General features: G+C 58.5%; 1 protein-coding gene across 1 annotated transcript; it reads right to left on the bottom strand.

The window, feature by feature from the left end:
* Positions 1–3,219: 3,219 nt before the first annotated feature.
* On the bottom strand, positions 3,220–21,943 carry Nr5a1 (nuclear receptor subfamily 5 group A member 1). The gene is made up of 6 exons (XM_047524946.1): positions 21,842–21,943; positions 21,580–21,721; positions 18,990–19,615; positions 12,568–12,687; positions 10,917–11,064; positions 3,220–3,467 (listed from the first exon to the last, which is right to left on the bottom strand). The coding sequence occupies exons 1-6, from the start codon at positions 21,941–21,943 to the stop codon at positions 3,220–3,222; spliced, it is 1,386 nt and encodes a 461-aa protein (XP_047380902.1).
* Between the last annotated feature and the right edge of the window lie 743 nt (positions 21,944–22,686).

Below are 22,686 nucleotides of genomic sequence, written 5' to 3'. Positions count from 1 at the left end.
TGTGGAGGAGGACAGCTTGAGGATTCAGATCCGGGGTCTTCCGGCCATGTAGTGCAGGGGGCAACTGCAGTTGGCCTGAGTGGGAGCTACCCAGGCAGCCTGCTCAGAGGAAGTTCCTGGCACCCACAGCCATCCTGAGGAGGCTGGGGCTCCCTCAGGCCTGGTGAGAGTCATTTTGTGGGGACAGACCCTGCCACCACCCACTTTGCCACCAGGAGCAAGATTCTCCAAGTCTGGGCCTCTTCTTCGGTAGAAAGCAGGAGGAGCCGCGGTGACGTTAGGGCTTAACACCAGGCACAGAACTGGGAGGCCTGGGCAGAGGCCAAGACAAGGAGGCCCAGGGTTGGGACTCACCAGGCAGAGGCTGCCAACACCACCCTCCCAGAGCCAGAATCAGAGCGGCTGTGGGGCCTGGAGGGGCGACAAGGAGGTGGAACTGAACTGGGAAGGGCACCTGGGCCCAAGACTGCCTGGCTCTCAGTGTCCTCTGACTCCTTCCCCTCTTCTTCAGAGGGCTTCTGTCTCCCTTCAACCAATAAGGGCTGGGTGGGCATGGCAGAGAGGGAACCAAGGCGTCCCTTCCGCCCCTTGTGCTGCTCTGTACCCTTCCTCCTCACACAAACGTCCTTTACTCTCCAGCCAGATGCCACCTGCTAACACCCTCCATCCCTCCGCTCTCCAGCTATTCCATCTGCCTGGACTGCCCAGTTCTAGTTGGCGAACTCCTAGGCATCCTTCAAAACCCAATTCAAATACAGCTATAAAAGCTTCCTGTCCCTTCTCCCATCCCCCCAGGAACAGACTCAATTACCTCCTCATCTTATCTGACTCAGTTCCATGAGCCAGATCATCACATCAGATTAGAATCTGAGTAAGACAGTCTCCTCCTGCCACACTGGACATTGCCCAGGGGCAGGGACTAGGAGACCTGCTTCACTTCCACAGGCACCAAGGAGAGGGACTCCTTTATTGGATAAAAGTCCTTGCTACCTTGCCCTAGAAGTCATGCCTTTTTCCAACGTGCACAGAGACACTGGCTAGACTGAGTGGCTCTGGAGATGAACGGATCAAGCTGGTCCAGGTGGATCAGGCCAATGTGCTCATTCTCAGCTTGTGCCCTTGGGAAAACACTTCACTCCTCCGTGCCTCAGTTCCTCGTCTGAAATCTTGGGCTGCCACCTATGGAAGTGGCTTTGAAGAGCAGATTGGACAACAGAACAGGAAGGTAAAACTACAGGCACAGTACCTGGGCCACAGCAAGCATCCTCAGAGGCCAGCTGTGCTCACTGCTGCCACCAAGTGGCAGATAGGGAGGAAAGGAACCTGCCAGGCTCCTGAGCTGGAGAGGAGGCAGCAAGTGCCCGCGGTCAAGGGGACCCAGGTTGGGATATGTTCCTCTCAGACTATGAAAGGGCCCTTGGAAAGTGCCTGCTCCTCCTGGAGCAACTGTAGGGACAGTGAGGTGAGGGATGGCACATAGTAGGTGTTCATTAAACAACTGCTCCCTTCTACCCAGGATGGGGGCTGAGCTGTCACGGCCAGGGTACAACAGAGGCTAAGACTCCAAAAGACCACAGACTCTCCCAGGCCTCCTGGGCACGTTGGGATCCTAGGAATGGGATCCCAGCTTCCTGCCTCCCCAGAGTTTTGAACCAAAGGTCACCTGTGTGTCCCCTCTATCCCCAACAGAGAAACACCAACCTCAGACCAGCAAAACCCACCTAGGAGGTTCAGATCCACATTGCAACTGGCCAAGGTAGCTGGAAACTAATTGCAAAATTTATTCCAAGGCTGCCGGGGCCGGGGGCGGGGTTTGTAAGGGCACTTCTTGTTTTGGGGCTGTGGGTCTCTGGCCTTGGCAGGGGCACACATTTCAGGGGCAGAGTGGGGACTGAGACAGGGCAGCGGAAGGCAGCGGGTAGGGGAATGTCCAGCCTCATCCGACTGGGCAGGCTCAGCGCAAGCTCAAACGGCAACATGAAAGCAGGACAGAAGTAGGGGCCTAGCTTGGGACAGAGGACAGCTGAGGTCTCTCCCCAGCTCCTGGCCCTGGAGAATATCCTTTGGGATGCAGGGCAGGAGTCCAGGCAGCAGAGGCCCAGCTTCAAGGGTTGCAGTGAGGAACCCAAAGGGCCAAGGCCATGAGGAAGGGGCTTGCTGGCATTGGCCCTGATCCAAAGACCCAGGTGCCCTCCTAGCTTCACCTGGACTCCCACCCATGGTGACCCTGAGCCTCCTGCTCACCTAGTTGGGTGGAAGGCAAGCAACAGCTCTTCTCTGTATTGTGGTGGGGTTCAGGAATGACCCAGCACCACTGGGTCTTAGTGGAGAGTGTCTAGGGAGATGGCCTGGGTGGTATTTTGTGCTGATCCCCTTACCCAGCTCAGTCCTCAAGTCTGTCCCCTGCCTTCCAGCACACACACCTTTCAAGCAATGTCTAAGAGATTAAGAAGGAAAAAACAAAACTGAAAAACCCTCTTGACTACACCCTTGCAGATTATACCAGCCTGGGCTGGCCAGGTGTGGGCAGGGCTGGTATGTTGACTGTACCAAACTCTTCCTGGGAGGGCAGAAGAGGGACAGAAGGTTAATTGTAACAAAATCCTTTTCCAGTAATGGGTCAGAGACTCCCCAGCAGAAGTCAGATGGGTAGAGGGGTAGGGGAGAGGTCTTTTTGTCCCAACCAGTCTCCCAGTGTCCTCTAGGGCCAGCAGCCTCTACCCGATTTAGCAAACTCCATTATCCCTTGTTTACAAATCAGAGGATTTACCTCCCTCCTACAGGGGAGTGTGGAGACGCCCACCTGCCATCCCCGTTAATGCCTGCTCAACTTCCCCCTGCCTCTGATTCTAGGAGAGGGGGAAAGGATGACCTCTGACCCAAGGGACATGGAGGCCCACCAGGGAATTCCGAACCTCCTCCCTGGACAGCCAGTCCTTCAGACTCCAGGACAGAAACTGGGAGCAGGGGGAGGGCGGGGTGGGTAGCAGCCGCCTCCTTGGGGCACTCTCGAGTGGCAGGCAAGTGCCAGTGGCTGGTGAGGACACCCTGCCTCAGCCAGGCCCTGCCCGTCCCTACCCACCACCCCAACACACAGCTCCAGAGCTTAGGGTCAGGGGCCTACGGGATGGGGCTCCTGGGTTGGCCTAATAGAATAAGCCCTGCAGAAGGCGGCGGGCGGCCATGCCCTCCTGGCCCGCCTGCCCCGGCGGCCCAGGCTCAAGTCTGCTTGGCCTGCAGCATCTCGATGAGCAGGTTGTTGCGGGGCATCTCGTTGCCCAGGTGCTTGTGGTACAGGTATTCCTTGGCCTGCATGCTCAGGGCCCGCACCTCCACCAGGCACAGCAGCAACTGCTGGAACTTGTCCCCGCAGTGTGGGTAGTGGCACAGGGTGTAGTCAAGCAGGGCAGCGTTGGCCTTCTCCTGAGCATCCTTCACCAGGCTATGGTTGTTCAGGAACTTCACATCTGCAAAGGGAGGAGCTCAGTCACCCTCCTGCCCCATCGCCATCAGACACCGCCACTGGTATCACCAACACCACCTTCCCTGTGACCAACAAAGTCATGGGCATCAACTTGGCTGACCAATACCACCACCCCCATCAATCACCCAGACGGACAGGTTTTTCCCCAGCGTGGCCAATGCCACCATCAACAACCAAGTCAGTCACTGTCACCAACATCACTGCCTCTGTCATTGCCCTGATGGTCATGATGGATGTTAGTAATCACCAAGACCACGGGGCTCAGTGGTGCACTCCTGTAATCCCAGCAGCTCAGGAGGCTGAGGCAGGAGGATCGCAAGTTCAAAGTCAGCCTCAGCAACAGTGAGGTGCTAAGCAACTCAGTGAGACCCTGTCTCTAAATAAAATACAAAACAGGGCTGGGGGTGTGGCTCAGTGGTCGAGTGCCCCTGAGTTCAATTCTTGGTACTAAAAAATACAAAATAAAAAAATAATAATTACCAAGAACTTTTTTTTTACCAATCTCTCCCGTGCATCCCTGGGTGTGTTATTTAAACCACTCGATTCCCTCATCTGTAAAAGGAGGGCAGCCATAGAACCGGCAGGACTTTGAGAATTCGAGGAGTTGGCTGGTGGGAAATGCCTAGGAGAACAGTAGCTGGCACAAAGCAGCGTCCCCGGCGAGGCGTCAGCATCGCCACCACCCTCTTACCAGGGCGTGGTGGGGCCATTCCCACAACTGCCCCGTCCCCACCGTGGTGAAGTCACCACGTCACCATCATCCCCATGGCCACTGCCACCTCACCACCACCGTGAGCAGAGAGTGCGCTGTGAGGGGCAGGGCCCACCTCACCGCTGCGAGGCATGGAAACGGGAGGCCCCGCCAGAGAACCGCAGGCACTCTGTGGGTCACCCTGCCACCAAGAAAGAGGCTCAGCCGCCCGGGGAAGGTCTCCGACGGGCCGTGAGGGACGCGATGTTCGCCATGGCCACATTCATGGTGGCAAGGAGTGGCCTGGATGCCACGTGCCAGTGCCACCAGGAAGCAGGATGCAGCACGAAGCAAAGGAGGAGGTAGAACCCCGAGCCCAGGGACCAATCTTGAAAGGCCCAGAGCGGCAAACCAGAAATGGAAGGGAAGGTCAGTTAAAGATGGGGCTGGGGACATTGCCCAGCATGCTTGAGGCCTGGGTCCCGACCCCAGCACAGCCGCCCCTGCAATACACAAGCACAGGGACAAACAGGATGATGGACTGAAGGACGGTTCCCTACGGAGGGGAGCAGGGGCCGGTTCTGCATGGACCCGGACGGGTGCGGTGGCTGGAGGGTGAGGCTCATCAGTGTACCCCTCCACCCCGTCCAGTGGACATGCACATGGAGTGAGGCAGACGAGGGTTCAGAGCCAGACTCCATATAGGAGCAGCAGCTTGTGCCCCCGTCCCTCGCCATGGCTCACAGGCCTCTCTGCCCCGGGTGGCTTCTCCAGCCGGTGCCCTTTCTAGAGGTTCAGGGTCGGCAGGCATGCCCGGGATCAGTCCCCAATCCTCAAATCCTAGCCTGGCCTCCCCTGGGATGTGGCTTCCAGTGGCTCAGAAAATGGCCCTCCATCCACTGCACCCGTCACCCCAGCCCTGTTGCTGTGGGGGCGGCATGTGCAGCCCCGGGCCCTCTAATCCCTTTAACACCCGCTGCGCCAGGAGAGCTTGCCGCTCCTGGCAACCCTGATCCTTGGCCGCCCCCGGTGCGCCTGCTGAGGCCTATGTTGTCCCAAGTTGGATTTAGGGAAACCTGAGCTGGACCTGGGTCATATGGTAGGATCTGGCAGGCCACCATCCTCCACCCCCACCCTGTCCCTTCACCTTCCCTTCAGTAAGCAAGCCAGGGTCCTTTTCTCCCTCCAATCCCCAGGACCACCATTGGCCCACAAGAAACCTTTGTGTCAATTAGAAAGAAGTTGGCCCTTGTCCACAGAGACGTAGCTAGATCTCAGACCCCAGTCCTTCCCCACCTCTGTGCCCTTGTGCAGTGAGTGACCTGCCCAACTGTACATGGTAGCCCTGCACCCAAACCTGGCTGCTCCAGGCACATTCAAAGGTCATGGGAATTCACTTCACCTAGCTGGCCTCCTGGAAGCAGTTGTGTTAGAGTTCCATCCCTGTTCCAGCCTCTCTCAATCCCAGTCCTGCCCCCATCTGCCTTCACTCCCACCATCCCTGGGGCTGGGCAAGTCTGACACTGTCTTCTGCAAATCCACAATAGTAGGTTGGGATTCCAGAGGAAGACAGGGACCAGCTCAAGGTCACACAGCAGTAGAAGCAGGAAAGGGGCCCAGACGGAAGAGCTGGGGCTGGGAGGACTGGTTAGGATGCTGCAGTGAGGGCAGGGTGGGAGGGGCCTGGGGAGAACCAGGGCCCAGGCTTTACCTGGATTTACTGTTCTCGGCAACACCAAGCTGGGGTGGATTGCAGGGCGGGGGGTGCAGAACAAGGACAGGCTTCAGGGACAGCCCCCTCTCACAGCGGGTCTCTGGTCTCAGCTCCCAGAAGCTGAGACCTCGCAGCCCCCTGAGGTCAGCTACAAGGGGTAGGGGCACAGTCCTCAGTGGCTCCAGTCCAAGAGTCTGGACCCAGCGGCCACCTTGCACCAGCCCAGTGATCCCCACAGGTGTCCAGGCCCTTGGCGAAGGGCACCCCAAGGCTCAGAGTCAGCGCCTGCATCAAAACCAGGTCTCCCTGACTCTGCGGCTGGAGCCTCCTGCTTCGGGGGCTGCTCGGCCTGGACACTGGGGAACTGGACATGCTTCATGTGACATCCAACTAGGATTCCATCGCGCCCTGCCACCCGGGTCCCAGGTTTCCCCCAGAGAGGCTGCTCTGGGCTTGAGAACTGGGATAGTCCCTCCCCTCTCCAGCCCCCAGTGTCCCCAGTTTCTAAAGTTTGTTGTGAAGACTCTAAGGTACCTGACAGAACCAACGTCCCAGGATGAGCATGTGCCCTTCTAACCTTAGACACCAGCAGGGGACAAACAAGCCTGCAGACGCCCCCTGGATGTCAGGGGTTCAAAGTCCAGCCTTACAGCCAGCTGGGTGACCTTGGACAAGTCACTTCCCCTCTCTGAACCTCAGTTTCTTGTCATCTGCATCCTGATCTCTGCCCCACGGAGCTCCAAGACCAGCCCTCTCCTGTGTGCCTGGCCCTGGGCCCTGAACCTGGCAGAGTGGATGTGACCACACTGGAGATGGACCTGCGTCCCTGTCCCTGTCCAGCTCATCTCCCAGCAGTTCTAGAGATGGGAGGTGGAAGGCAGGAGGGGGCTGGGAGATGGCACCCCCACCTCAGAGAGCAGCCTGCTAGCTCTGCGAGCTCTGGGGCCCCCAGGAGCTCAGAAAAGCCCCCTTTTCACGGTTTAATTGAATATTTGAATAATCCTTTCATTCCAGTGAGGCATAAAGAATGTTGTCCCAATAGCGGTGACTCAGGCAGGCGCCCCCGCGCACAATGGCCCCTCGAGTGGGGCTGCTATTCAGGCCGCCTTTTGTTGGCTCGGAGCAGTGGGTAAATTGCAAACGCTTAAGGGAATGCTGCCGCCGCCGCCTCAATGGAAATCAGGAAATCGAATGTTAGGTCAATCCATTAAGCTTCGATTAAGTCCTCGGCAGAACAATGCCCGCCGGGCCCATCTTCATAAACACTGCGATTGCCAGGAGAGAGGCACTAATTTTAATTAAACCTCCTTACCTGCCTCTGAGCCCGCCCGAGACAGCTATTTAGACGCCAAATGGCACCCTTCTGCGGAGGCAGGCGAGAAGGAGGCGCTGAGGGCCGGGGCGCTGGGGCGGGCGGGCGGGTGGGGGGACAGGCACCACAAGAGTCAGGCTGCCCAACCCAGGGAGGTGCTGCAGAGGGTGACGCCCCGCATGCCAGCTGCGAGCCCTCGGGGAAGCGGCAGACCCTCTCTGGCTCCCACTTCCCCTTGTGCCCCGCTCTGTATGGGTGGGATCATGGCAGGAGCCCTCTGTCCCACCCGAGGGCGTCCAACCTGCCGCAACCGCAGATCTCACCCCTGGCAGGGATCTGGCTGCATCCTTTCCCACGCGGCTGTTGGAAGGGCTTTGATGAAACGCAAATCTGATCGTGTGACTCCCAGGGACTGTCCACTCAAGGGGCGGGGTCCAGCCTTTGACCTGGTACTCAAGGCCCTGCATGGTTCTGCTTGGGGCCTGTCCTCCGCGGTGGCCTCAGCAGCCCTTCCCAGACCCCTAGGCCCCAGGGACCCCGGGGGATTCCTCACAACCCGCAGGCGCTGCTCCTCACTCCTGCCTGGTTTCTTTCATGGTGACACTCCTCCGCGCCCTGCGAGGCCCTCAGACAGCCCCACCCAGACAGGGGCGGCCAGACCCCGATGGCACCCACAGCTCCCCAAAGGCCTCCGGGGCCCAGTGGCCTCCTCTCACGGCTCTCCTGCCGGTCCAGGTCCCAGAGCCTCCTCCCGCCTCCTAGTCCCCACCACAGAGGTCCTCGTCCCTGTGCCCAGAGAGTAAGGCCCTGAGCCAGACACACCGTGTGGGACGGAGATGAAGCCTGCGACCGGGGCCATCGCTTCGTTCATTTACCCACGAACTGAGGATGAGGATGATAAAAACAGCACAATGCGCTCGGTGGCCGTGCCTGCCATCCCAACGGTGCGGGAAGCTGAGGCAGCAGGATCTAAGTTTCGAGGCCAGCCTCAGCAATTTAGTGAGACCCTGTCTCAAAATAAGACAGGATGTAGCTCAGTTGTAAAGCACCCCTGGGTTCAAACCCCAGCTATTTATTAACAAAAATTAATAAAAAACAGGGCTGGGGATGTGACTCAGTGGTAGAACGTTTGCCTTGCATGTGTGGGGCACTGGGTTCGATCCTCAGCACCACATAAATAAATAAAATAAAGGTACTATGTCCATCTACAACTAAAAAAATTTTTTTAATTAAAACTAAAAAACAATACTGGCACATACTCCAGAGGGGTCAGGCCAAGCACTGAGCACTCTGGGAAATTCCCATTACATCCTATAGCAAGTGAAGGGCAGTTATGGTGGTCGTTTTACAGATGGGGAAACAGAGGCTCAGAGCAGAGAGAGGGACTTGATCAAGGGCACAAAGTTGGAAAGACCCAAGTGAAACCCAGCTGGTCCATCCCTAGCTCCCTCCCCTGACCACTGCTCCATCCTGCCTCGGGCACACACACATGCATACACGTGCTCACAGGTCTCCTGCCACTCCAGCCTCCTGCCGAGACCTGCAGTCTCTCCTAGTCCCTCAAGCCTCTGCTGCCTCATCTGGAGCACAGGATGGAGGAGGCGCCTGGCACTCCTGATGCTGGACACACCTAGACCGGGACCCCGAGCAGAGGGGAGGGCTCTGCCTTGGTATCTTCCCTGCGCCCATGGAAGGAGGAGTCCTGGACTTACCACAGGGGGTGGCCAGAGCTGTGCTGGGCCTGGCAGTCCCAAACACCCAGGGTTTGGCTGGGGCTTCTTCAAGGGACACCCGGGGAAAGATGGAGTCCCAGTCAAGAAAACAGGTGCTGGAAGCCCCCCTCCTCCAACCTCCCCCCTAACCCTCCCCAGGGCCCCTTGATGGCAGTAGGGTCAAGAACTAACACCCGGGCTGGGGAGATAGCTCAGCTGGTAGAGTGCTTACCTTGCAAGCACATGGCCCTGAGTTAGATCCCCAGTACCGCAAAAGAAAAAAAAAAAAAAAAAAAAAAAAGAACTAACACCCAGGGGCTGGGGTTGTGGCTCAGTGGTAGAGCGCCCGCCTAGCATGTGTGAGGCACTGGGTTCGATTCTCAGCACCACATATGAATAAAAATAAATAAATAAAGGTCCATCAACAACTAAAATATATATATATATATTTAAAAAAGAGCTATCACCCAAACTGCTACAGATTCCATGCTCCGATCCTACATGCCAAGCACAACCCACCCCTCCAAATCCCTCCTGTTCCCAAATCTCCCTTCACTCCCTGGTCTCACACGGGTTCCTGGAGCCACGCGACACCCGAAAACCCACACCCACGCGCCAGCTTGTCCAGCGTGTCCGAGCCCACACTGCACGACCCCCAGCCACGTCCTCAACGGCAAGGCGGGGGGTCGGGGGAGGGCCCTGAGGCAGAGGTGAGACGGGGTGTCCCCCGCTACAGCCGTGCCCAACGCGCGCCTCCCAGGACCTCAGGCCGCGGCTCCTCCCTGCAGAGCCCTGGCTGGTGGAATCACCAGCCACCAGCCTACAGTGCTGGTCAGGAGACTCAGCCCACGGCCCCCAGGCCTTCCCAGGCTCCGCTAATCGACTCCCTTCTTTTCCTCTGCTCCCCAATACCTCCCACTCTCCACACCCCCGGGTAGGCATTCCCCTGCCAGAATGTGGTATGATGCCAACTGCCACAGAGTCAGTCTCAATCCTGGCCCCTCCCGGGGGAAGGCTCATCTCCTGTTCAGCCGTCCATCCAATGTCTGCTCCTCTGCTATGAGATTCATGTACCCAAAGAAGCATTACTCATCCCCCAAGTCCCTGCTCAAATGTCCCTCTTCCAGGCATAGCCCCGGCTCCCCTGCCCTGGGTTCCCTGTCACGCCCATCTCCCTGTCCCAGACCTAACCGCAGGGTCGCAGGTCTCTCCCACATGGGGGGGCTCCTGGAGGCAAGGAACACTTCTGTGAGCACAGAGTCACTGGGGGCAGGAAGGACATTGGTGATGATTCGCTGAGTGCTGGGTGGCCAGAGGGAGCTTGGAGACCCCAGATACAGAGAGGAGGCAAGCTGGTGGCCTGGCTTGCCCGCCACTGGCTTCCCACTTCCCTCTCCGACTCAGCACTTGTCACAGTCTCCCTGGTTTACACTGCACTGATCTCTCTATTTCACTGCTCACGTGTTGCTTTCTGTTTCTTTCCTAGAGAAGGCCAGCTCCGCGCGAGGTAGGGATTTGGGATCTCTCTTGCTCAATGTCCTGACCCAGGCGTTGCACAGGGCAGATGCTCAGCAACTGCTTATAGAATGAAGGAAGGAACAGAAGGGTCTGCGCCCAGAGAGCTCAGAGGCAGAAATACGAGCCCCTGTAGGTCAAGGAATTAAGACAAGAGGGACCCAGAATGGAAGTCAGGGACAGAAAGCCCTGAACTCCACAGCCTGTTCTGCAGGCAGGGGCGCACGGAGAGGGCGGGTGGCCAGGAGTTCGCCACATTCTCAGAATGTCCTTCTCCTGTGAAGGGCAAGTCGTGGACATTGTCTTGGCCTTTGATTCTTCGACAGACACACCGGTCCAGCACCGCATGCCCATTCCCGGCGCCAGGCCCTGGCCAGGTCTCTACACTCTACTCATGAAGGTGGGTGGGTCCTTGCTGACAGTGGTCTCTGAGGCCACTCACTGCCCGCCCCTGCCACCCTCCATGGCCGAGGCATCCTGCTACTCACCGAGGCTGAGGAGGATGAGGAACTTGAGGCACACAAACTCCTGGCGGTCCAGCTGAAGCGCGTGCAGCTGCAGCACCAGCTCCTGCGCCCGCAGCACCAGGCCATGGAGCAGGGAGCCCGCCTGGGCCGCCACGGTGGTCAGCTCCACCTGCAGGGTCAAGAGGGCATGGTCAGGGGCCTGTCAGACGGGACGGGCAGGGGATGGCAGGTGGGGGGCCTCCTGGAGCCCTCCCAGGCCCACCACTGTCAAGGGCCTGCGCTCCCCAGTTCTCCTCAACCTGCTGCTGGGCCTGGAGCTGGGCGCCCACGACCTGCATGCCTGGATGGCAGCAGGGCAGACACCAGGAAGCGGGTGCAGCAGGGGAGCTGGAGGGTCCTTCAAGCACAAAGAGCCGCTGACAGGCCCAGTGGTATGACCGGATTCTGTGCTTCCGCAGACACCTTCACCGGTGGTCACCGGTTAATGAAGTGAGGGCAACACGATTTGCACGCACACTCACATGTGCCCTTGGATGGTCACTCACAGTAACAGTCTGCATGTGTGATCAGCTCATGTGGTAATGGGCAGAAACATGCCCACACACCTCTTCATAAGATTTGCACAATCAAATACAGATGGGCACACACACATGCTGGACACTCCCACACACTCACACTCACATCTGTACCCACCGGGGCCCCAAAATTACCCCCTTGGGACCAATATCCCTGTCCCCTCCCCCCAGTGGCCTGAGACACCAGGGTGACAAGTGAAGATGAGGACAAGGGCCTGACTAGAGCTGGGGTGGGGAGCAGCGCCTCAGTATCCATCCCCACTCCCGGTACCAATTAAGCCACTACTCAGTCCACGTCCCCAGCTGGGGAGTCCTCCCACCACCAGCTAGACCCTGGGCATGTCTCCTGTCGCCTTCTCGCTCCGCCCTCTTTGCCCGGCACCTGGGGTCTGCCTCCTGGAAGGTGCTCCACCAGGCCCCACACCCTGAGCCAGGTGGCTGCCCCCACCTCCCCGCCCCCTCTCCCCTCCACCTGCCTCTTCAGAGGCAGGCCAGCAGGTCACCCTCCAGGAGCCTCTGAGCTCTACTTCCCATCCTCCTGTTCCATGCCTGCTGCTCTAGGGGGTCCAGAGCCCGGCTCGCTTGCGGGGGCCCCTGGCCCCTGCACTTGTCCTTGGTTCATTCCTTCATTTGGGACTTGGAGTCTGCGAGGTCTCACCCTCTCACAGCTCCCAGCAGCCCCTTGCCTCGTCCCTTACCTCGTCCCACCCACAGGCCCCCAACAGTACTTCCGGACACCCTCTCAGATCCAATGCCCTCCTACACCCCACCTGTGTGGGCATGGGGACAGACCCCCCATTGCCCCTCACTACTCAATCAACTCTGATTTTTTTTTTTTAATTTATTCTTGGGAGACCCAGTGCCATTGTCCCTCCTCCAAAAGCCTCCTCTGATCACCCCACATGCTCTGATCTGATCCCCCAGAGCAGGGCTCCAGGGACTGGCTCCTTATAAGGCCAGGGACAGGGCTGGCCACAGAGAGCTATGACCAGGGATGGCCCCTGAAATCAGAGAAAGGGATAGAATTCAGGGTGCCTAGAGCCAACCCCAGAGATCTGGGACTTCTGAGCTCAAAGTTCTGAAAGCAGGCCCATCACCTCCTGGCCGGTGACCAGCAGGATGCTGCCCTCCTTGCCGTACTGGACCTGGCGGTAGATGTGGTCGAACACCAGCAGCTCACTCCAGCAGTTCTGCAGCAGCGTCATCTGGTCAGCCACCTGCAAGGAAGAGTCGGCAGACAGCTGGGGTCCAGGTAGGGACCTTCCTCTCATCCTCCTCCCCCAACTCCTGGTTCGGAGAATGAGCTGAATGTGTGACGTGAGGAAGTGACCACCTGCCTGTGCCCTGCCTGCCCCTCCCTCTACTTCATCAAGTGTGGCCACGGTCTGACAATGACAGGGTCCAACAGAAGTGCTTGGGGCTTGGTTGCACTGGGCTCAGGCCCCAGCCCTACCCTTCACACATGGTATAACCTGATGCAAGTTCTGGAAACTTTCTGTGCTTTGGTTTTCTTTTTTCATTTTCTTTTTTCCTGGGGTGTTGGGAGGGACCGGGGATTAAACCCAGGGGTGCTTAACTACTGAGCCACATCCCAGCCCTTTTTGAATTTTATTTAGAGACAGGGTCTCACTGAGTTGCTTAGGTCCTCACTAAGTTGCTGAGGCTGGCTTTGAACTCGGAATCCTCCTGCCTCAGCCTCCAGAGCTGCTGGGATTACAGGTGTGCGCCACCGTGCCCGGCTTGGTTATTTAGTCTGTAAAGTGGGCAAGGACTTAGAAGCTGGCTGACACATATTAAACACTCAGGAAATGTAGGCGCTCCGTGGGACTGCTACTCATCTGAGCCACACGCCCCATGGCCCATTGTCAGAACCCCGGCAGCTACAACCACTCAAAAAGAGCCAAGGGGAAGACAGGCGGGTTTCCCTGGGACTTCTGCAGAGCTTTCAGGCCCAGGAGAAGAAAGGCGGCTGGCCGGGCCTGGGGACAGACCAAGGAGAGGGCAGGTGGACAGCAATGTCTACAGCAGGAACGGATTCTGAAAATCCAGGTGGCAATGGGTACTCCGAGTCCTCCTAGGAAGACACATCTAAGACCCTGGTCCTCCCTCTCGGTCTCTGCAGCTCCCTGCTGGGGCCAACCCTTTGGTGAACACAAGTCACAATGATTAACAGTCCCTATGCTGGGGTCCTACAGTCCTGAGAGGCTGGTGCACTTCATGAAGAGACAGGACAGCACAGTGAGGTCAAGTAACTTGCCCAAGGTTACCCAGCTCTGTCTAGATCCAGACCCATGCTCTTTGCCATTAGAGTGGGACAAGACCTGTCCCCTGCTCCCTGGCCACCCAGGGGTTCATGGTCTTTTGTCGACTCTTTACCTTCTTCATGAACACGTCCTCAATCCCTCCTTCCTCCCTGGCCCTCGCCACTCTCTGGACATAGAATCTGCAACATGTGACGGCACCAGCTCATGCTCTGTCTTCCCTGATGCCATCAGGCCTGGTGTCCAGCTCAGCTCTGGGCCCCTCCAACAGGCCTCAGGGAGCAGCTGCTGAGAGCCCTGTACTCTGCCAGACACCCACCCCTCCCCCAACAGAGGCCAAGGAGCCAGGGAGCCCCGGCAAACATCTCTCTCTTCTTGGGGGTACAAGTCCCTACTCTCTCTGTCCCCTACCCCCCATCCCCCGTCCTGGAGGGGCCTCTGTCCTCAAGAAGACAGGGGGAGAAAGAAGAAGGTGGACGAAGAGCAAAAGGAACAACTGGACACACAAACAGGGTCCTCGTCGAGGCCCCCGCCCGCGGCCAGCTCAGTGGGAGAACAGAGGGAAGGTGGAGGTCTGTCCCGCTCTGGGTCACCACCTCCCTTTCCCACCTCGTCTCTGAGTCACGAGCCTACTCTCTCCCTCCTCCCAGAGCCCATCACCAGCAGAACAGAGTCATTAGACAGCAGGGGACACCTCTCCCTCCCTTTCCTCCAGAAGTGGCCAGGCTGTGTGAAGTCCCAGCAGGAACCTCCCCATCAGTTTCCAAGAAAAAAAGCAAAGCTTAGGGAGGACCTACCTCCAGGACACCTTAGCCCTGCCCCAGAGACTTTCTGCCCACGTTGCTGAGAAACAAGCAGGAGAAACAAGCAGGCTTGCTTGGGGTGACACGCAGGCAGCAGGGCCCTGCCCAGTCGGTCCCTGGGGCCCACCTTGGGGGGCCCCTGGAACTGCCTTCCTGAGGCCCAGGTGGGAGAAGTCTGCCCAGGGGTCACACTGGTGACTGACAAGGAGCTCTTGGTCCTACAGAAGGTGACCCAGATGGAGGCCATGCAGGACTGGGCTCTGCCCCCACCCATTGCAAGGCCCTAAGAGCAGACACCCTTGTGCCCAGATTGAAGGAACAAGGGGGGCGGTGGAAGAGAAGAGATAAGGGGGAGAATTAGGAGATAAGCAGGCCAAGCTCCGGGGAGAGAGCAAAGGGGTCACAGTGACCTGACTGGGCCGCTCCGGGAGCAGACTCCAGACCTCAGACCCCAGGGTGGGGGCAGCCCTGCCCGAGGGGCCCGGCGGGAAGACAGCAGAGAACTGCACTCTAATGCTGCACTCGGTGCCCCTGCCCTGCGCTCAGGACCCAGTCCCACTACGTGTCCTCTCTCACCCTCATTCCCTACTTTATGAAATGAGAGAAATAATCTTCCCTCTTTGGACAGAAAAAAACCTATGAACATGTCGTGGGTCACAAGGGGCTGTATGGACCTACTGTCAACCCTTCAGGGACGCCACCTGAGCTGGGCTCCCACTTAGCCCTGGGCCAAGCGCTTCCCTGCCAGACTTCCACTTCTTCCCTAAGATGGACCCGTGGGCACATAAAGACACCCACACACGTGCACACACACCTCTGTATTTAAAAGAAAACCAGAGCGAAGCTCCACAAAAAAGCAGGTGGCCAAGAGCCTCACTCGGCCAGCGAGGGCTGTGCTCCTTCCAGAGGTGTCTTCTTCCTCCCCTACCCTCTGACCTCCCTTCCGCCCTGGGGACAAGGACATTTGCAGGCCCAGCCCGCGGAGTCCCTCACCAGCCTGGCCTGTCCACTGGGCTCACCAGCCACCCACCCCTCCTGCCCTGGACAGCCACAAATCTTCCCAGAGCCTTGACGCCTCGCAGCCTGCCTTGGAGAAGGGGTATTTATGGGTGCCGGCTGACCTCCCCCGAGCAGGCCTCCCTCCGGAGCCCCCTGGGGTCTGACTGGTCTGGCATCCGAAGGCCAGCGGGCTCGGTAATTCTTGGGTGGCTGACAAGCCCCTGGCTGGCCTGGTGCTCTTCTGGCCAAGTGGTCAGTGGGCCATTGTTCGTCAGCCCAGGACTGACAAGAGTTACTGCGGCTCAAGTGAAACCATATATCTGGGCAATTAAATCTGTTGCCAGTGGGGGCCTCGGAGCTGGATGTCAAGGGTGAACTGGTGTCAAGATGGGTCATTAGGCATCTTGGTCCCCCTCCCCCTCCCTGATTCCTGTCTTGCGCCCTCCCAGCCTATCCTTCATGTAACTGTCCAGAGGCCTGGCTCTGGACCCTGCCCCCACTGCATAGCAGGGAAGAGTGAGTCCCTGCTACCCCGCAGGTAAGAAGTTACTTTACGAGCCCAGAGCAACTCTATTAAGATGGATCCCCATCTTTAGAGTGCTCAGAGGAGTGTGGGTTCAGCCATCTCTTACCCTGCTATTCCTGACCAGGCCTCCTGCAGGTGGGCAGTCATTGGTGTAGTGCAGAGAACAGAAAAGAAGGGAACTGGGGACCATGGGCTTCCTGAGAGCCAGGCCCTGTGTTGAGGTCTTCACCTGTCCCACCTCACTAAACCTGTATAACAACCCCACAGGGTAGCTATTACCTCCATTCCTCTCATTTTATAAATGAGGAAACTGAGACCCAGAGGAGCCCAATTGCACAGCTTGGTAATAAGCCCCTCAATCCTGGTCTCTGGTATTCACTTCTGAGCCACTGTCAGCTCCAACATGCTAGAGTTGGGTAAGGTGGGAAAATGGAGACAGAGGGATAGCCTATCAAGCTGGGAAGGGTGACAGAGGAGGAAAAGTCCTAGAGGGCACCTGGGATCATACATACCTGGGCCGCCAGCATCCCTGACGGTTCAGCTAAGATCCCAGGCCTTCCCCTGAGTAGTTGATCAGGCATTTGCATAGAGCTTGGGCCCTGTGCCTGGAACCAACCACACCCTGACCTAGGGTGTGGGGCCCCAGTCAGCCTGGCTGTCCCTCATCTGCTGCCCAAGGGCCTACTCCTGGGCCACAGTGGCTGCTAGTGCACTTCATGAAACTCCCTGATGTCCCCACACATTTTTTGACCTTCCCCTATGCTGTTCCCATTTCTTGGAATGTCCTTAGCATTCTCTGACTGCTTTCTGGAACCCTCTGACTTCCTCAGGTGTAGCCATCTCCTCTCTCACTAGACCTCTCTGTCCCCTCCCATCGCTCTCGGAGCCCTGGGCACTGGTATTATTTATGTACATGTCTGTCTCTTCCTCTAGCCTGGTGACTTTCTGGGTCCAATTCATTTCGATGTCCCCAAAGTCAAGCACAGGGGCTGCTGCTCCATTCCAGAGTCTCTCTTCTGTCTGCTAAGATATGTTGAATGGTGAACCAAAAGGGAGACTAGAGTCATTCAGTGCCCATCTGCTTTTCTGACCCCTCGCCCCTGGGTTTTGCAAACAGCCACCAGCCCAGGGCACACTGGAGCAGCGGGAAAGAACTTTGATGTGGCTAATGAGGTGCTACAAGGGCTGGGCTGGTGCTTATCTGCACGGCTCCTTTACAGAGATGGTGACTGTGGGTCATATTCCTGGGCTCAATACAGAGGTTCTGGGAAGGGGAAGCAGGAAGATTTGGGCCACGGAGAAGCCAGAGCAGGAAAAAACACTCAGCAAAGCTGGGACAAAGCCCTTCCCATCCTGCGTGAAGCCCCGGGAGACTAGGAAGGCGGCCAGAGGAAGTGCCCTGCCCCTGGATCCAGGGCTCTGAGGCTGGGAATGCTCTGCTGCTCCTCCCTCTGCACAGGGGCTTATGGGAAGTCTGCAGGGGAAACCAGCAACCAACCCCAGAGTCCTGGGTCCTCTTGCCCTAGGGCCTCTAGCCAGGAGCAGGAGGCAGGTGGGAGTATTCCACACTCTGCCTTCCACCCTGCATAAGGTGGGCCCAGAGAGGGCCAGCAGGGAGGGGACAAGGGTGAGAATCCCACCCTATGGCAGACACATGGCATGTTTCTGACTTCAGCCACAACAGGCCCTTCACGGTAGAAGCAGGAACCACTACCACAAAGTTCTCGACTTCCAGATCCCCCTAGGCCCCCAACCCCACGGTGCCCCGAGGGCTCTGAGTCCCCATGCCCCACCTTATTCCCATTCCCTGCCTGCAGGGCAGGCAGTGCCCCCAGCCCATCCGGCCACATGCCCCTGGAGGAAGCCCAGGCCTGAGTGGCGTCAGCACTGACAATGCTGCTCAAGGCTGCAGTGGCCCCAGCAGGGAGGGCAAAGGCCCTGCTGTTTATAGTCAGCCTCAGAACAGCCAGGGGCTGACCTGGGAAAGGCCCATACCAGGCCAGGGAGAAAGGGACATGGCTAGGGTTTCAGGGTCTCTGGGGAGGCCTAATGGGGAGCCAGGGCATTGGAGGGACAGATCCCAAGCCTGAGACCCTTCATACCCCTAGGCAAAGTGACTAGGAAGTTCTTCCCTTTACCTGGCCTGGTTTTCCTGCTTACTTTAGCTTCAGGTACCCTAACACCTGGGGGAACGAAGACCTTGAGATAGAAGAAAGCTGCTTCATCTGGCCAGATCACTGCCAGGCCCTGGAATCCCCACCCAGTTCCTCCTGAATGCAGACAAACACACAGACATCGACCGAACCAACCGTCACCGTCTGTGAGAGATGCAGGGCAGTGAGATCTTTCACCTTAGCTGGGGAGGAGGAGGGCCTACAGATATCCCAGACTCAGACACTAAGAGCCCATCTATGACATGTAACTGGTGGGCGATGGTAGCCTCCCTGAAGGGGGGGACACGCTGGGCTGGACCCCCTCCTGGCATTGGCTTGGGGAACAGAAGACCCAGTTAGTCTTTTGAGGGAGTCCAAGGCCTTAGAGAAAGCAGGAAATGCTTCCAGAAACCCAGACTGGGAGAGAAACAGACTCAGACTGAAGGGGCTGAAAAAACAGAGGAGCAGAGAGCCCACAGGCCTTTGAGGGGAGACAATAGGAAGAGTCAGAGAGGTGGAGATCAGAGCAGAGGCTGTGAGAGACAGAGGCTCAGGAAACAAGGCCAGGGAGGGTGAGAGTGAGCAGGTGTGCAGGGCACTCAGGCGGATGTGGTGGACCAGAAATGCTCCTTAATGTCCCCCAAGGGAACCTCCCTGTCCTAACACTGCCTGAAACAAGTGGGCAGGATGGACCCTTCAGGGGGAGACCAGGACAGAGGTCCAGGCAGCCTGGAGTCCACACCAGAGCCAGGGCCAGCGGCGGGAGGAGGCACTCACCTCCAGCTCCTTGAACACCATACACCTGCGGGCCCAGTCCACGATCGAGATGAAGGTCTGGTCAGCCATCCTGCACAGGAGGCCGAAGGGCGCTGGCTGGTCGGGGCGGCCTTTGGCCGGTTCCTGCAGGCAGCCCACAATGCGTGCGCGCACCTGGTCCTCATCCGGCTCCAGCTGCAGCAGCTGTAGGATGAGCTCAGGCACGCTGGGCCCTCCAGAGAAGGGCTCTGGGTAGCCATAGGGCGGCCCGGGCTGTGGGGGGCTGGCGTAGGGTTCTGGGTACTCAGACTTAATGGCACGGCCGGGGAAGGCAGGGTAGAGGTAGCCGGCCAGTGGCCCGTGGGTGCCGGGCATGGCCATGGGCAGTGCTGGGGCTCCAAAGTCGCCCAGTGGCCCAGCGGGTGGACCAGAGGCCAGGCCCTTAGGCTCAGGCGCATGCAGGCTGGGGGTGAGCATGTAGTCCGGAGGGGGAGGGGGTGGCGGGGGCACCCCCATTGGGGGGCCTGTCTCCAGCTTGAAGCCATTGGCCCGAATCTGTGCCTTCTTCTGCTGCTTCAGGGCCCGGTCCCGCTTGTACATGGGCCCAAACTTGTTCCGGCCGCCCCGCATGCGGTCAGCACGCACGGCTGTGGGCAGGGGCAGAGGGTCAGGCTCCCCCCGCCATGCCATGTTCCATGCTGCTCTACCCTGAGCTGTGTCCCTCCCTGTTCAAGAGTCTTTCATGACTTCCACAGGGGAAGTCGATCATCTCACCCTGGTGTTCAAGGTCCTGCTCATTTTTCCAGGTTATCCCTCACGGGACCAAGTGTCCCTTCCACTCCACCTTACTCACCTTGGCAGACACCGCTGCTCACCTTGACACTTTCCTCACGCTCCCCCGCCTCCCAGCTTCAATAGTGCTTCTGCCTCAAACCCTTTTCTTTCTCTTGTGCTTGCTAAACACCCAGCCTCAATGTCACCACCTCCAGGAAGTGTTCCTGAATTTACCGGCAGACCCACCCCTGGCCCACTCTTATCATGGTGAGTGTATCAGGCCATATGCCCCAGGCTGGGAGGTCCTGGAGATTCAGCTCTTGGTCTCTTGGTTCAGATGCCCACTCCTGGGCCTGGCAGGGAGACAGTGATAGGAAGGGGACCCCGTGAGGCTTCTTCACAGTTTGATGGCCAGTATGGACCAACCGCCTGACTCCTTAAACCCCAGTGGCAAGAAGACTTGGGCTTCCCCCTCTGACTTTGAATGTGAAGGCGGGTTTAGGGCTTGCTGGCTCTGTGCTGTGGGAGGGGACCTCTCTTGCTAACCAGATGTTCCTGTGTCTAGCCAAGAATGTGTCATCAGCCAGACTCAACAGGTGCATCTCTGCAGCTGGAGTGTGGCCCCAGCCCCTGCTTAGACAGGACCCCAGCCCAGGCTCTGGGAGAAGGAAGAGAGCAGGAGAGAGAGGGCAGTGCTCAGTAGGGAACCTCCCAGATATACATCTTCCTGCCACACTTGCAGGCAGCCCAGCTCTGTCCCTCAGGCTGCCCTGCAGGCTTCTTCTGCCAGCAGCAACAATCAGCTCTTTTGGCTCCTCCGGACTTGGAACTAGGGACGGAGGCTCTTGGGACAGGTCAGGGTATCCCCTTCCAGTCAGGAGCTGCACGACATGTGGTCTGCTGCTCTCAGAGCCTCTGGGGGCGGGGGCTTCTCCCTTGTTCAGAAACTTCAGCCAACAGCTGCTGGCTGGGCGCATAGCCCGGCTGGGGCCATGGGGTAGAAGCTACTCCTGTCCACCCTTGGGTCTCTCCTTCTTGGCCATCTCTCTTCCTCTCTGGACAGAAGTGAGGGTAGGAGGGGGTGGAGCAGAAGTGGCCTACATCCTCTAGGACAATTGTTACCCACTCCCCTGTCCTCTCAGGGCCTGGCTAAGAACGCGATGGGAAGGAATCTCACCCTCAGAGTGCAAGAACCAAGAGAACCTTCATATGAATGAACAGAGAGGCAGGCTGGGTGTTGGTGGATAAATAATAGCAGCAGGTATAAGAATAAAATAACAATAGTAATAGTAGCTAGCCTGTGAGTGCTTACTGTGTACCAGGCACCTTGGACTTTCCCTTACTTTTCTCAATCCTCACACTAACAGGGGGAGGAAGGGAGGCACTACTATCAAGTCTATTTTAAAGTTGGGAATCTGTAGGTCCGAGAAGTTAAGGAATTTAATCCAGTGCCTGTAAGTGGTGGCACTGGGACTTGAACCAGGCAAGGGCATTGAAGCCTTGACTCTGGCTGCGGGTATAGAGGCAGGACAGTTTCTGCAGGCAGACCAGCATTGCTGGGGCCCCTGGGCTGCAGAAACGGCCTCTCCCTGGAGTTCACTTTAACACAACCCGGGCTGGTCCTGCGTGCCTCCCCTCCCCCAGGGCCTTAGGCCCAACTCCTGCCTGTCCCCTCCACTGCAGAGATCAGGCCCTAAGTCAGACTAGGGGTCAACCGCCTGGCCCCCAAATCTTCAAGAAGGCCAATGATGTCCTCTCCTCAGCCACCTTTCCCAGCCCCACCCTCTGCTCCCTCGGCGGTCGGAAGTTAGGGGTCGAAGGCCCGCGGGGTGCGCACCTTCCAGGCGCATCCCCACCGTCAGGCACTTCTGGAAGCGGCAGAAGGGACAGCGCTTGCGCTGCGTCTTGTCGATCTTGCAGCTCTGGCTCTCCGTGCACGTGTAGTGCTTGTTGTTCTGCACAGTGCGCTTAAAGAAGCCCTGCAGGAGAGGGGAGTCAGCGCGCGAGCTGTGGGACCCTCTGCCCAGCGCGCGCCGGGCCTCCGCCGCGCCCTACGCACCCTTGCCGCCCGCCGGCGGGCTCACCGCTCACGCTCTCACCTTGCAGCTCTCGCACGTGAGCAGCCCGTAGTGGTATCCGGACACCTTGTCCCCACACACTGGGCACAGCTCATCCAGGTCCTCGTCGTACGAATAGTCCATGCCCGCGGCGTCCGCCTGAGGAGAGAGGAGAGGGTCACCACCGGCCGACGGCGAGTGGCTAAGGCTGATCTGGCCGGCGGATCCCGCACCCCGCGGAGGCAGCACCCACAGCGCCCGCTGCGGTACCCCTGGCAACGTCCAGGTGAGGGGGGCGGCGGCGGGACCCGCTGCAGCGCCCAGGTGGCCGCGCAGCCTGGGCGCAGCCTGCATGCGGGTCCCGCGCTCCCGCCGCGCTGCTCACCGCCCTCCCGGGCTCCTCCCGCGCCGCCGCCGCAGCACCCGATCCCGGACCCTCGGATTCGATGCGCTTCGATCCGGATTCGTTTGTCTGAGAACAAAACCCCGATGCTGAGAAAACGAGACAGGCTCCGGCGCGGGGGACACGGGCGCCAGGGAGCCCGGGCGGAGTAGGGCGAGCGACCCGGGCGTGCTGGAAACCCGACAGAGACGAGGGAGGCAGAGACAGTCTGAGAGAGACAGAGAGACCCGCAGGAACGAGAGCGAGCCCCTGACCGACGCTGCTCACGTAGAGAGAACCCGGGCGACGGGGACACACCGATGCCTAGTCAGAAAGAAACCTGGGGAGACGAGGTAGATATAGCTAGATGACAGATGGATGGAAGGATGGATGGATAACGAAAGAGACCGAATCACAGACGCCGAGAGACACGGGCCCAGAGACAAGCCGCGAGAGACGTGCATAATCGGAGAGGCAGCGATAGACAAGAGGCAGACCGAGAGAC

This window comes from Sciurus carolinensis, chromosome 14 (genome assembly GCF_902686445.1).
Source record: "Sciurus carolinensis chromosome 14, mSciCar1.2, whole genome shotgun sequence".
NCBI lineage: Eukaryota > Metazoa > Chordata > Mammalia > Rodentia > Sciuridae > Sciurus > Sciurus carolinensis.
The sequence above is the reverse complement of the archived record's forward strand: the minus strand, read 5'-3'. Positions and strand labels throughout refer to the sequence as shown.

Excerpts from the sequence above, each read along its gene's own strand:
- Nr5a1 (XM_047524946.1), bottom strand. The coding sequence starts at position 21,943 with ATGGACTATTCGTACGACGAGGACCTGGATGAGCTGTGCCCAGTGTGT. Across the intron at positions 11,065-12,567 it reads TGCTGGTCACCGGCCAGGAG|GTGGAGCTGACCACCGTGGC; the intron begins GTGATGGGCCTG and ends TTGACCCTGCAG. Across the intron at positions 3,468-10,916 it reads CCTCATCCTCCTCAGCCTCG|ATGTGAAGTTCCTGAACAAC; the intron begins GTGAGTAGCAGG and ends CTCCCTTTGCAG.